Raw genomic sequence first — 15,730 nt, 5'->3', positions numbered from 1 at the left:
TTGAATTGTGAGTACAAGTCCATTATTTAATAAAGGAATTCAATTACAGTAAGTGGTTCAATTGTCTAACTAACTGCTAGAACAGATAATTGCAATTTAAGAAGGAGGAAAAGTAAAGACCACCTGGAAAAATAGTGCCTGGGCCCACTGCTCTGTATCCATCACCTATGTACAGTATGCCACCCTATATATGTCTTTGCTACTTCTCCAACACTAGTGATGGTTAGTCCTATCTAGTAGTGTCTATCACAGATGATGTACTGTATGTACAGTACTGTATGTGTGTGTATATAAAGGTGTGGCTCACCATCAGTGCAGTATGTGAGTAAGGTACTGTACATCCTACAACCCAACCCTGAGGAAACTGCACACAGAACATGTTGTATAATCTTGTTAAAGTATTTTTTCACCAAATTTGAAAGTGTGCATCCTAATGAATGAAGGCAATTTGCTTGCACCTACAAGGGCTAATGCATAGCAAGAAGGGCGCAGGGGGAGCACCCAATCTGCATCTACTTTTATTTTTACTGCTCCTGCACCATTGGTGCAGTAGCTGTTCTGGAGGCCGTAAAAGGTGCCTGGTCTCGAATTCCAAGCAACGTTGTGGATGTGATGCCAGTAATAGACTGGGAGAGTATCTACACTGCACTGAAGAGAATTAGAGAGGCTGTGGAGCGGAGGCTGTTAAAATCAGATTGATTGGATGAAGGCATTTCTTTAGGTATAGGCTACTCCTTGAACAATTTGATTGTATGCCTTTGCGATCGGTTTAGACTGCAATTCTCTTAAAGGTCGCAGTTAATATAAACACTGGTAATGACAAAGGTTATGATTTAAAGATACAGTTTATGAAATCATTATACTTATATTTGCAATTGAATGTAATAAAGATATTTCATACATTTAGTATGCAACCTGTGTACTGTGTGGACTTAATAGGATGCTTACGGTGACCATGAGGAAATGATTGCACTGTGCAACTATTAAATATGATTAATGCTAAATCCTTACGATAAACTGTACATATTTCAAATATGCATTATATAACCAGCAGAGATTATACAGGTCTACAAGTGGGAACCTGGGGGCATACAGTATATATTGCAGGACAGGCTCACTTTTCAGGGGACAATGACCAGAGGATGCAACCTATGGGACGTTGAGTTCTTGGGATGTCCTGACCCATTCACCTATAGATGTTGTTATTGTGTAGTTTGTTTACAATTGTGATGTTACAGGGTTTTATTTCAATGTAAAATGTATACATTGTATACCTCTGGCTCTAAAGGTCATAGCATTCTATATTGAAGCTTGGGGCAGTACTGTCTGTGCGCATGCAATTAGCAGTACTTATACTTTATATTTGCAAATACATTGCTTTTGTGCTTTGGAACCACAATGATCAGATTGGACTATCATTTGTGGTTAAATAAGATGAATTTAAAAAGGCAGACAGGCTTTGGGGAGAACAAGAGGATGCCATGCATGGGGTTACAGGATGCATTGCTATTAGATACCACACACAGAGCCGATGCAAATCTCTCAGCAAGAGTACGCAATGCAGGGAGGTGTTGGGCAGAGGAGGCACTCTCCCCACTCTGCTACCCTGCTGTTGCTGCCAGCAGCCGCTGAGCGGCTCTCAGTGTCAGTACAGGCTCTCCAGCTCCCTCCTCCTCTGTCCTCTCTGCTGCACCTGTCAAGATCTATGACAAGCAGTGGTGCTGGCAGCTTCAAACTGATCTCCATGTAAGTACCGCACACTCCCCCCCTCTCCCCTCATGTGCACATATGTGTAATGGGCACTACATCTGTGGGCCTTATGTGTGGTACTACTACTGTGGGTGTTAACTGTGAGGACCACTACTACTGTGGGCATTATGTGTGGCACTACTACTGTGGACATTATGTGTATAAGGGACTCTAATGTGACTAAAGGGCACTACTGTGCATTGTAACATGAATTAGGGGCACTAGTGTGTGTCGTAATGTGAATAAGGTACGTTACTATGTAATGCAATATGAATCAGGGGCACTACGGGTGGTGTAATGTGAATAAGATTGTGCTACTGTGTGGCATAATTTGAGTTGGGGGTACTATTGTTTGGCCCCACCCTTTCCTTGTGAGACCATACCCATTCTAGCATTCATGACCCAGCAAGTTGGTTTACACATGCATAGTGAAACCGACAGCCTTTACATGCCATTTCTAGAAAGAAGAATAAATTAAAATGTTTTATTTGAATAATTAAGCATTTTTTATTCAGTATTTTCCACTGTCACCATCACAGGTGAACCCCTGACAAATTTTGCCACTGGCGCACTTGTTTTCCTCAAATAAACAGAGACCTAAATTTGAATTATCAGTATGTCAGTATCAGCCCGTCTCCTGAAAGCACGTTTTCTCAATTCAACGGGTTACAAAGTTCTTTGAAAATATTAATGTATGTTGACTGTTAAACTACAACAGATTCAATCACTGTACCATGATCCCTGTCTGTGTGCATGTTCACTGCTTAATATCAGATGTCAGTTTTTTTGTAAAGAAGTCTAACTTGAGATTCTTTAGCTTTTAATCTGCTAGCAGATATAAGGATATTGCTAAATTCTTTGTTGAAAGGCAGTCTGCAAATGAAAATTATGAGAACTCATAGATTATAAAAACATATCTGTCCTTTTGAGAAATGATAGCATTTAAAAGGAAACCATGATGAATAAAAGATTCCTCTGGGAAATGTCTTACATTGGAATCCTCTTGGCTGTTAAATACACGATTAAATAACATATGGGTATATCTCAGGGTTGAATTTAGATCCAAGAAGCCTCAGTCATCTCTGTGTGCACTTTGGCATACCCCCAAAGTTCGGATCAATGGATGTGACTCTTTACATACAGGAACTGTGAACACCCTGATACAGTTACATAATAATCAGGCTAGCACATGTAACCAGTACAGTATATGATCATCAGATGTCAGCACATCAAGCCTAGTCACTTAAAATGTCAATATTCACATCGACCTCCTTGAGCAGAGCTGTCTATTAGAGCACAGGCAGCAACTGTAACCCCGTTACTGGATGAATCTCTTTGTGACTATCAGTTTCGATACCATTATCTCCAAGATGATATATACGTACAGCTCACTTCCCCCACATTATGAAGTGGCTTTATACACATGTGCAGTGGCATAGGTAATATAATTTACACTATAGCTGTACTGTATTTTTCAAACAGAACTCAAATCTATTGAAAATATACAAACAGGATGCATTCTGGTGGCTAGCACACAAGCAGATCATTTTATAGCAGTTACTAGTGGGCAATGGACATAGGAGTCAGGGGTCTACTTACTAAGCCTTGGATGGAGATAAAGTAGACAGAGATAAAATCCCAGCCAGTCAGCTCCTGTCATTTTGCAGGCTGTGTTAGGAGCCGGTTGGTTGGTACTTTATCTCCATCCAAGGTATGGTAAATAGACCCCAGTTTTGACTCATGACTTTCCCCTATATAACTGAAAAATGGGAAGGTTGGGAACATGGTTGGATGAAGCAGCTACCCAAATAGTGGGGGGTGCTCAAGTATATTGTTGGGTAGTGCAGAGGCAAAGTGCTGTCTGGTGGTGAGTGCCCACTTAACTCGCCAGTACTGTTCTTGGTAATAAAAAAAAAACCCCACTGGGTGCTATGAATCTGTATCATTTGCATATAGGGTTTTTCTTGTTCTGCACTGAACTCCACTTGACTGCCAGAGGAAAAAGACAACATCAACCAGTCATACTGATAGAAGCACCATAACAGAAACACTCCTGCCTGTCTAGCTCTAACTAAGAGAATACATCAGTGCTGCAGGCCCCTCATGGCACATACAGCTGGCTGCCTGTTGCTAGGATTCTCCCAAGACAAGCCAGTCATGTGAATACATTACTTCACAACTATTTGTTTGCCATCTTTCTTCACAATATGGCAATGACAAAAGTCACTCAAGTGAAACCATTCTAAAGAGGATTGTGCACTATATTGTGCATTATACTGAAAGTCAGGTTTAGCCAACACAAATGTACCTAATCATATAATAATAATAATAATAATATACCAGGATGCGTATCACAACTTCAGCAAGTTCACAGTAGTAAATTCAAATCTTTTCAATTATCTTTGCAATCAGCAATGCTATATGTCAGACTAATTGAATGAATTCATTTTCAATATAAATGTTGTTGTATTTAACAAGTTCTCCAGAAAGAATATATCCATCTCATCTCGATGTTTTGATAAACACGCAAGACAAGAAATAACACATCAATTTTATTGTCATTTTAAAAGTGACTGCACTGATGTTCGTGAGACTGCCACATTTCCTGCCCAGGTTGTATGAGAGCTTTCAAGTCAATACTGAATTTAACATTGATATGAAATTCAATCCACCAGGTGCAATGATGGACACTAAATTGAAGAGAAAATGACATTTGTGTTTGCTTAGAGTCATTATAGATTATGTTCTTAGTAAGTATGACTGGAAACCACAATATTGTTTACCAAAAACACTTTAATTGGTCAGGCCCAAAAGAAAATACTACTTTGTTCTCATCTGCAACTAAGGACTGTGTACACTACAAGACATAACATTTCAGATGCAACTAAATCAGATTTGCAAGACTGGAATTACATTACAGTGAAAAAAAAATCTACAGGTCATTTTAATTCATTTGCTAGTATAACCCTTTAATCTGGATCATGTAGGAACAAAAAGTAATTCTGCCAGATTGCACCATGCCGTTGTCCACTTCTGCTTGGAATAAAAAGCTCTAGATGCCTCATACTGGAGTGGTCCAATTCCACAAACCAACAATGGATTCCTGCAGCGCTAATTGGTGTACCTTAGCCAGCAATCTGTATAACCATTTGCTTGCAACAGAAAACCTAATTGGCTTACCAATTATCACAATACAACCAGTAATACACATTAATAGTGGTAGATGTATCAAGTAATGAAAAGAGTGGGGAGTAGACAAGTGGAGAAGTTGCCCTCAATTTCAAGGTAGCATTTCTCAAAAACATTTTACAAACTGATTAGCTTAGTGGTTGCTATCGGCAATTTCTTCATTTATTCATTTCTCCACTTTTTTCACTGCTTGTTACATTTATCTCGAGACAGAGTATTATATGATCCATGCCTTTATTTTATGCAGCTTGTATATGGCATCCGTGAGCTAGGTTGCATTGTGTTGGCTTCAAAAGACCTCTCCTTAAACATTTTAAAATTAAAGACTGTTCAATTTTTCCCCAAAACATTATGTTATGTTGTTATTGCTTAGGGGGTTGACATTCCTCACAAGGGTGGGTTGTGTTTTAAAGAGACAAAATGCATACAAAGTCTGTATCCATGCAACAATAGAGACACATGTTGACATTACATTTGCTTTTTCAAAATGATTCCCTTTACAGAGTCATCAGCTGTAAACATTAATCTTCAAGATATCATACTTGCCTGCTCTTCAGCATTGACTTTCTAAATTAATTATCAAGGAGATAATTCATTGATATGAGAGGCTTGTTTATCAGTCAGCAAGCCAGTGAATTCAAATGTTAAAAGGTTTTGCAAGCTTGTTGTGTGTATTTATTTGTGCAGTGTACTTTTTGATATTGGGTAAAAACCTGGAGGGGTCTGGACCACAGAACGCTGGGCCGGACCAGCTCCATGCAGCAACCTCTGCAACTCTGGAGTTTGTAGTAGGTGTCCTGTCTGTCCCTATATGGTGTGGGGGGCTCTGTGAAACTTGCCACCAGGGAGATGGGGGGGGAGAGATTAAGCTTCCCTTTATGGTCCGGGGATGGGATAAAAAGGTTAATGATCTGGAACATACAGAGAGGCTGTAATTTCTCCCTCCCTGTCTCCCCAGTGACAGCTGTCACAGGCAGCACACTACAAACTTAAGAGTGGCAGAGTTTGCTGCAGGGAGCCGGTCTGGCGTTCCAGGTTTAAGACCGTTACAGTTTTTAGCTAATCCGGTGATTTTGTGGCCATAGATGCTAAATGCATGTTGTCCATTGGTACTTGTTACACCTTTTATATTTTATTTACAAGGTGGATTTAGAGAACTAAGGGGGACATTTACTAAGCAGTGATAAGAGCGGAGAAGTAAGCCAGTGGAGAAGTGGCCCCATCAACCAATTAGCAGCTCTGTATCATTTTATCGTATAGGCAAATTAAAGATGTTACTTCAGTGCTGATTGGTTGCCATGGTCAACTTCTCCACTGGCTCACTTCTCTGCTCTTATCACTGCTTAGTAAATGTCCCCCTTAGGGCCATAAAGCTTAGAGGAACTCCTAAGTGGGTTATTCAGCATATAAATCTTTTAACACCTTAACCTTCAGTTCTGACACATTAGACACAATATTGCTGACAGTCTAGAAGGTTGTATGCATTTTCTTACCGCTCTGGACGAAACTTGTGTTTATTTGGCTTTTGCAAATCCCAGCGCTGACATTGCTTTCCTGTCTGTGTGTAATCCATTGGTCCTCTGTAGTGTTCACCATTACAGGTCACACATTCCACTAAAAGTTAACATATTGTAAATGTGTGAGTAAGGAAAACAAATATACATTCATGTAGGTAAGTGAATAGTACATTTCATACACAAACCAGTAGAAAAGTTTTTTTTGTTTGTCAGATAATTGGAGTAATATTAGACATGCTCCTTAGAGAACTGGTTTTGCATCATACCTTATTACGCTTTGTGTCTGAGATTCTAAATTAGGTTATTTCATTTCCACAGATTAAATTATTCAAACAAATATACCATTCAAGTAGGTACAATTGAAAAATCTCAAGATTCTATAATGAAATTGACAGCCTGACACATGTTGGATGCAACTTCTGCTCACAAAAAAGTGTCTCTTCTAATTTGCCTTTTTGTTCATATACTAAGTCACTAGATGCATCCAGTTCTTCACCTGTTGGATATGCACTAAGTCATTAAAATATTAACAAAAATGTTATAATCTATACACGATCAATGCAGAAAGCAGCAGAGGGGTATTTGTGATCATTAAACAAGAAGTAGATAGCTAATTGCTGGTGGCCATCATCATAATCATCATTAGGGCTAGTTTGCACCAGCTCCCAGGTACCTGCATACAGTTATTGACACACATGTCTTCTTCTCCATAATGGTCTGCACACCTGTACTGTACTCAGCCTACACCAGACCAACTCTACCCTCCTAGTCCCACCTCTCAATGTAAAAGGCTGTGAAGTGCTGTACACTGTGTTCTGGAATGGCAGATCACAGCACCCGTACATTGCCGATGTTGTCTTGCATTGACAGAGAAAATTGATGATGAGCTGGATACAGTAACTAGCAACTAAATGTGCCACAGAGCATCGCAGCAATGTTTGGCGGCACAATGAGTCTTACTAAATTGACCCCAAAATGTACAACTCTGCATATGCATGGCCCTGGGTACTTAGATAGGTTAGGTATGTCAAACACTGACTTAAAACACATTCTAAAGACAGTAAAAAAACAAAAGAAAAAACACAACTAAAAGTAAATTTTCAGTTCAAACGTTTCCAGTGACAACATTTTGCAACTATTTAGTGCAGGTTAGTAAATTAAGGAAGTTATAGTGAATTTCATACATCCTCCAGCAGAACAGTTTTTTTGTTAAATAACTGGAGTGATATTACACATACTCCTTAGGGAACTGACTTGCATCATACAGTACATTATTATGGTTTGTGTTTGGGATGCCAAATTAGGTTATTTCATTTCCACAGATTAAATTAGATAAAGCTGAACAAGTTGTGATGGCTTTCTGTAGAATCCATCTCTCCATGATGTTATTGGTCCGTTATGAGCATTTTGTTTTCCTCCTATAATTATACAGTAATTGGCAGCACATGATAACACGTATGTGTTTTCAGCTATTCTCACAAATTTTTTCATATTATGGGGCCCATTTATCAACGAGGTTTAACTATTTAAAACTCGTTGCGTATGATAAATGGTGCTCCAACCAATCAGCTCCTATCTATCATTTGTCAAACCCATGACAGGAGCTGATTGGCTGGAGTACCATTTATCATATGCAACAAGTTTTAAATAGCTAAATCTCGTTGATAAATGGACCCTATGTTAGAGTTACAGGCTGAAAAGTAAAGTACAACATGATCACTTACCACTTAATGGGAAACACAGTTTTCCTGTCACTCAGGAAAGCTCCTTTCTAATACTTTAAGCACTGAAGTGATCCTGTGTGACAGGAAAAACACAATATTAATATAATGCTTATGGAAATTTTATTTTCCTGTTCCGAAACATGACCCTGATTTTCAATGGATTAACCATGACCGGCCATGTGTGTGAACAACCAACTACCTGGCAGCTATTTAAGACCTCCCAGCCACATCCTACCTTGATGCTATCAAACTGGCCTAGGCCAGGCAGGAGAAGAGGTGGGATCTTGTCACCACTGCCAGGTGGTAGCGGAACAGGTAAAGAAAATTTCTGTAAGTATAATATTATTGTAGACTTACATAGGGGTAAGCGCACAAATTTGTGTCATCGCTCAGAAGGGTATGATGCATTTCACATGAATATGATACTGTGCAACAATGCAAATCATGGCCATATGCAGCTTTGGTGTGGCTTGATGACATGAACTTAGGGCCTGCACAGAATCTGCACTGAGCATGTGCAGGTCTCTTTCTGTGACTATGGTCTCAGTGCTCATAAACTACAGAATAAATTAAATAACGTGGCCATTTGGGGTGTTTAATGGTCGGGACAGCCAGCTATCCTCAAAATGGGAGTGGCTAGGCCAGTGTGCATCTTACAATGCAATGACGCTGACATCCCTGCACTCCTGACACTGCTGGCATCCCAACACTAAGAACACGACATGCACTCCTGCACTGCTGACAATGCCGGCACTCCTGTACTGCCGACACCACCATCACTCCCGCACTGAGGACATGGCCAGCAGCCCCGCACTGCTAAGACCGCCAGCGCTGAAGACACCACCAGCAACCCCGCATTGCAGACACTGCTGGCACCCCAACACTAAGAACATGCACTGCACTCCTGCACTGCTGACAATGTCGGCATTCCCGCACTGAGGACACTGCCACCAACACTCACCCGGACTGTATTTGACCTGCACTGTATCTAGCCCTAACTGCATCCGACTCACACTGTATCCAACCCGTGCTGTAACCAACCCGCACTGTAACCTATCCACACTGTATACGGCCCGCACTGTATATGACCCGCACTGTATATGGCCCGCATGTACAGAACGCTGTTTTTATGGTTGGGGAGATTTTCAGGAACTTCTCAACAAAAGGGCTGATGATAAGTGCATTACATGGGCACAGAGTGCCAGTCATCAGAGACCCAGGGGCCCCAGGAGGGAGGTACAGATTGAGCACTGAGAATAGGCATGTGCTGGGGGCATACACATCTGCTTTTGCTATTTTACACATGGCTTAAGGTTTGTTTTTTTCTTAGCTGTTTGTTAACTACTTCTACTTCCGAGCAATGATATTCCACACACGATTCTTAGTATATTTATAACTTGTATTGTTTTCTATTGAAAGTACTTGTGAGTTGGTTAGATTGGTTATTGCTATTACATTACTAATTTGCAAACATTTTTAAACAGAAATAACTGCCGTGTGTTTGTGCCACTGCTCTGTTGCTTATTTTAGCCAGCAAGCTTTCGCCTACTGTATGTTGGTGAACAACACTGTGAGCTGTGAGGTGGTCAAAATTGACTGGAAATTATTGGAAATTAATGCAATTGATGTTAAGAACAAAAAATACCAAAATTATGTGATTTTAGCTTGTTTCATCAAAACCTGATGATGAATTAAAACCAGCACAAATGGTCCAGAGCACATCTATAGTTTAAAGTAATTGATACAAGTTTTGTGCCAATTTTTGTAATGTTAAACATCCAAAAATGTAATAGACTGCAACTTGTAGACTTGTCAGAAATGCGCCAGAAAGACTTGCAGAGTAAAAGATGGCCCTCTGGCTGGAAACATTGCTAAAACTGCATGCATTTTATGCCATCTGTCTGGGCAGAGCATAATAAAGAGCCACATAACAGTAAACATATTTTATGGGCCCTACACACTTGGCGATGTCAACGATTTGGATGATGAGCTATCTGAATGATGATCGTTATCGGACAAACTGACTTGCACTGAAAAACTATGGAAAACCAATGATGAACGACCATTGTTCTTCGTCGGTGCATCCACACTAAACGATATGAATGATACAGTATATCGTTCATTTCTGAATGATATCGTTCATATCGCCCATTAACGTCGCTAAGTGTGTAGGGCCCTTTACTCCTTCACTAATTAATAATCAAGTAAGCGCTTTCAAAAGTGATTAAAAAAAAAAACATTGGATGAGCAATAATTATTTAAAGGTTATTAGGGGAATAATATTTAAAAATAATGACGATTAAAATGATGCAGACAATATATTTTTATGTTTATTGAGGCTGTACTAATTGGGTAATGATAGACGCACATCCATGTTGGTACCTGCAGTGCCACAAGGTTGTAATAGTGTTGGTGCTTCTATAATAAAATAATTAATGTGGCCTAAATTAACATAAATTATTATTGTCCTCATCAATTTAAATGTTATTATTTTTAAATATTATTGTTGCAAAAATAAATCATTTAATTATGACTCATTAATATTTTTCATTTTGGGGGCCCTTAACTGAGTATTAATTAGTGACACAGTAATGTATACAGATGTAGCAGCGTTCTTAATTGCTATGATGCATACGCACGTGCATACACATCGCGTCAAAGTTTACCTGCGATTGGCTGTGATTTTGCACCCGCGACTAGGCAATGCAATGCCTTTGGATCACTAGTGCGAACATATACGGCAAACTAGTCACACCCTCGGCTAGTCGTAGCAACAACCAGCATGGCTACATCTGTATAACTGGATGAGGCTCTGAGTCTTTATTATGTTCTGGCCTCAGTCACATCCTGGAGAGTTTATGGTGAGTTTGTCTCTTCATGTCTGCAACAAATCGCAAATCGCCCAATCTCGCAGTCGATTTTTATACTAAGCCTCAAAATCTCCTTCTATTACATCTGGCGAGTTTGAGGAAAATAATCAATGGCATCTTGTCACCCGGTGGATTTCAACTCACTGAAAAGTTACAGCCTATTACATTCCCCCCTTGGTATTTCTCTCATCTCAGTTAATAAACCTTTAAAGAACACTATAAACAAAGTAAAGAAATACATGACTTTTAGTGTTTAATATATTACTATCTAATGCATTGTATATCTGCATGCCTCTTTGTTTATTGATCTATTCATGTGATAGCTGCTTATCTCCCCATTCATATTTGTGTTCTTTAATTCCCTGGAGCAATTTCTTACTCAGGGTTGCTATAAAATAATTAGAATAAGACCTTCCTGTTGTTGTTTGTAAGTCTGTAATCTCTATTCACCCTACATGATTGAACATGGAGATTCATCTAATAGCTTTCAATCCTCTGCATTGTTGTTGTGATTGTATTAACAGAGGTGAAGGAAAGTCTAGATAAATATTGTTAGCGTGATCTTATAAGAATGATGGTACTTTATGCACAGAAAATATCACCTTTAGGCAGCAGTGACCCATTTGTAGATAGGGAGTAATGCTTACAAAAATATGTTGCCATGTCTTTCATAAATGTTTATCAAATGTTTAGGGCATATTTTCTAACCAATGCTTAAAAAAGTTATGGCATATAGGCAAGGTAAGGCTTTATGGGCCTAATTCAAGGTTGATCGCAAAAGCAAAATCTTCCTCTAATGGGCAAAACCATGTGCACTGCAGGTGGGGCAGATATAACATGTGCAGAGAGAGTTAGATTCTGGTGGGGTGTGTTCAAACTAAAATCTAAATTGCAGTGTAAAAATAAAGCAGCCAGTATTTACCCTGCACAGAAACAATATACAGTAATCCACCCAAATCTAACTCACTCTTCTGCAGATGTTATATCTAACCCCCACCCCCCACTGCAGTGCACATGGTTTTCCCCATTAGAGGAAGATTTTGCTTTTGCAATCAACCTTGAATTAGGCCCCACATATGTTTTTTTCTGTCAGTTTTGTAATAAGGTGCAAACTGAAAGCTAATATATATATGCCAATCCCAACAAATATTTAGGACAGCTCTGATTTAATCCATGTGGACTGCATATTTCAGAACTGTGGGAAAGTCTACATTCTGTATTCAATCATTTATGGCAAGAATATTAATGTACAGTACTGTTCCTTTCACATGGCTGTGGTATTGATACGAGATAAAGATCGTACCTTGAGAGCATAATGGTATGTTGCACGCTTCCTGGCGGACTTTTGGATTTTTGGTAAAACACCAGGGTCCTCCTTCTTCTCCTTTGGGATTCCGACAATTGTTCTCCTTAAGATCTTTACCTCGATAGCTCAAAGGCAAATAGCTAGTTTTAAAATGACATTACAGCAAATGTAGTAAGTATTACTACCACAATTATTTTGAATGTTTGAAGTACAGTACAATACTACTGTAAATAAACTTTAGTATGTACAGCGGAAGCCCTTCTACTCTCCTAGTATCATCTATGTGTCAAATACGTCAGAGGTAACTCTAGTCATAGGAGTGCTCCCAAAATTAGCAATATTAATTAGCAGCTGCCAGTGCAAATATTATTAATTACCTGCCATCTTGTGACAGCTGAACACATATTATTAGATACGATGTTTCTACTTATATTTTGCCAAATATAATGACATACTTGGGAAAGCACTTTCCTGTAATAAGATATTATAGAGTTAGTAAACACACTGCAAACAAACAAACAAACAAACAAACCATAATTCTAAATAAAAATTCAGGTGGTAGGAATTTAATTCTTAGGTTACTAATATTTGGTTATGTTTATTTATTTATTTATTTATTTATTACCTGTTTTTTTTTATTTTTTTTATAGCATGCACATATTCTGCAGCACTAAACAGAATTGGAAATTTGGATCAGTCCCTGCCCTAGTGGAGCTTAAAATCTATATACCCTACCTCATGCACACTATACATGCATACACTTAATTTACCTACCAGTATATTTGTGAAATTGTGGGAGAAAACTGAAGTACCCGGAGAAAACCCATGCAAGCACTGGAAGAACATACAAACTCCACAACGTTAGGGCCATAGTGGGAACTGATCCCATGACCTCAGTGCTGTGAGGCAGTAATGTTAACCATTATACCATATGTGGTGACCTCATTATACCCTATAACAATCTGAATGGGATTTAGTCTGGTATTGCAGTAAATCAGGTTAAAGAATAGGTTGATTATTTGAACTGGAAGTAGAGGAGCCCATGAGATCTAGCCATGTGATTTGCAACAGCTGGACTAGTGCAATTTAGTTAAATGAGCAGCAGTATAATTATATCGCCTACTGACCAAATTGGTCCGCAGACATGCCGAACAGATCCAAAGTATTACCTCACCTGATAATAAAATATTATAATAAGTACAAAGCAAGCAAAAATGCACTTCTACTTGATTGAAATGTCACTGTGGAAGATACTATTACCAGAACAACAAGAACACAAATCAATAACCAGAGAGGGTTGACTAAATTTCACGTTTCTGTTTTTCGCAAGATCGGAAATGACATAAAACAGAACATTACTACAAACCAGCCTTGTAAAAGAATCTGCGGAAATTAGCCCCAAATTACAGTTTGTGAAGAAGAGATTCCTTTACATAAACATGGAAACCACCTTCATAAAAACAGATGTTGTGATGAAGTTGTTCTGTGAATTCCAGCCCACACATTAACAAGCAGCAAATGTTTGGGTGTTTAATTCTTTCCCATAATTGCTTTGCACATCAGTCTGTACTGATTACATCACCATTTTCTTCTCAGGGTTAGCAAACAAAATAGCGTGCAGCTACTTCATTTGTCAGATGACCTTTGTGAATTCTGACTGTACAGCCTGATGCGAAAGCAATAATAGTGGATGAATCAGTCCGTCAATGTACTGTTAGTCCACCTTCCTTCTGTATTTGCTAACACAAACTGAGAATGACATGTAAGATTTAATATGCTAGACCAGGGGGTCCCAACCACGGTCTTCAAGGTACACTAACAGACCAGGTTTTAAGGATAACCATACTTGAATTCAGGTGACTTAATTAGTAGGAAACACTGCACTAGACCTTTATTAGTAAAGTATATGATCATCCATAATTCAGTTCTGAAACAAAAGATTTTACAATGGCAATCTCAATCCCAACATACTGTATACTCTACCTATACAAACACATTCTTGGACAGGAAACGGGTAGGTACTGTGTGCACAGTAGAAAAGATTTTTAAATGAAAGGGGTTATAACTGTAAAATACACAATTATTCCGGATAATTCTGTATTATTGTTATTTTTGCCTTCTAATATACTGTACAATGCCTATTGATCAGAGAAGAGTAAAATTGTGGAAAACTGTGAATCTTCTTTGCTATCTGCTTTTTTTTTAACCTATCCTATGGCATTCCATTCCATTGTGGAATGAACATACAGTAGCTGAGAAGTAGCAATCACTGCTTTATCCTTTGTGGTGTGATTGGACTGAGAACACTTGTGGCCAAATCATGCACAGCCAAATCCTGCACAGAAATTGCAGAAGAAGGTAATTATTTTGCCCAGCAGTTTTGAAAATGTTGCTCATCTGTATCTGCTGCTTATAAGGAGGAAACATCTGCACCTCCTGTAACTAAATGCATTAATATCACTGCTCTGAACAGTCTGGTCGGTCTTAGATTTTACTTCTAGCAGGTGATTACCGGAGGGTAGAGGCTGAGGCAATTATTCATAAAAATGGTATCCCTAGGCCATCTCTCACACAGGACTAATGTGATCTTTGCACTTTGTAATCTAATGATCAGAATTTCTTAGCCCCCAAGCAACTACTACAGTACTTAGTTTACTTAGTATTTTTCAATATGTAGGTAGGCAGTTAAACAGAAAATAGTGATATTTTATCTAGCTCTACCAACCAGAACTACAGTATTTTAAACCCTGGGAAAAATCCAGGTTTCAGCTTTGGAGAACTGGGTGGGGTGGGAGAATCACAGCTGCAGTTTATGGGAATGTAGAAACCAATGAGGCACCATGATATCAGGTGGTGGGAGGTGTAGGTACATGAACAGAGTGGTTTGGCCTAAGGTGGATAAACCTTTTAAATAATATAAGAAAATAAGGAAACTCTACATATATATTAAACTACTCATTAGTAAATGTGAATAAACCTAGAAATACATAAATATACAATAAATAATATAATTTCAGATGGTTTTTTTATTACAATTCAATGTGCAAAATTCATGTACTGTATAAATATAGGTCATTGTACGTACCATTCATCATTATTGAGTCTTAGCAATTGCAAATACAATAAAGAGTTGTGCTTGTTCTATTTCGTTCTTACCTATGTTCATGTGGAAACATTAAATTCCATGACTGGCAGGGTAGGCCGCTCTTTGTTATATTCCTTGTTCCCTTGTAATTACTGCCATTTCCATGAATACATTCAATTACATAATCTGGTTTCAGAAAAAGAATAAACAGTTAATGGGGGTCATTGCAACCCAATCGCTCGCTGCGCTTCTTCGCAGCCGTACGATCGGTTCGGAAATGCGCATGCACG

At 38.7% G+C, this 15,730-nt stretch overlaps 1 protein-coding gene across 1 annotated transcript in view; it reads right to left on the bottom strand.

Moving 5' to 3' along the window:
• Positions 1-15,730, bottom strand: part of HGF (hepatocyte growth factor) — a 209,260-nt gene that overhangs the window by 128,340 nt on the left and 65,190 nt on the right. Inside the window, exons 4-6 of the mRNA XM_063926946.1 lie at positions 15,512-15,626; positions 12,353-12,495; positions 6,432-6,552 (exon numbers count right to left, since the gene is read on the bottom strand). Of these exons, the coding sequence (XP_063783016.1) occupies positions 6,432-6,552; positions 12,353-12,495; positions 15,512-15,626 (379 nt within the window). The remainder of the gene's footprint in view (positions 1-6,431; positions 6,553-12,352; positions 12,496-15,511; positions 15,627-15,730) is intronic.

This window comes from Pseudophryne corroboree, chromosome 6 (assembly GCF_028390025.1).
Source record: "Pseudophryne corroboree isolate aPseCor3 chromosome 6, aPseCor3.hap2, whole genome shotgun sequence".
NCBI lineage: Eukaryota > Metazoa > Chordata > Amphibia > Anura > Myobatrachidae > Pseudophryne > Pseudophryne corroboree.
Note: the sequence above shows the minus strand (reverse complement) of the source record. Positions and strands in the feature narration are given on the sequence as shown.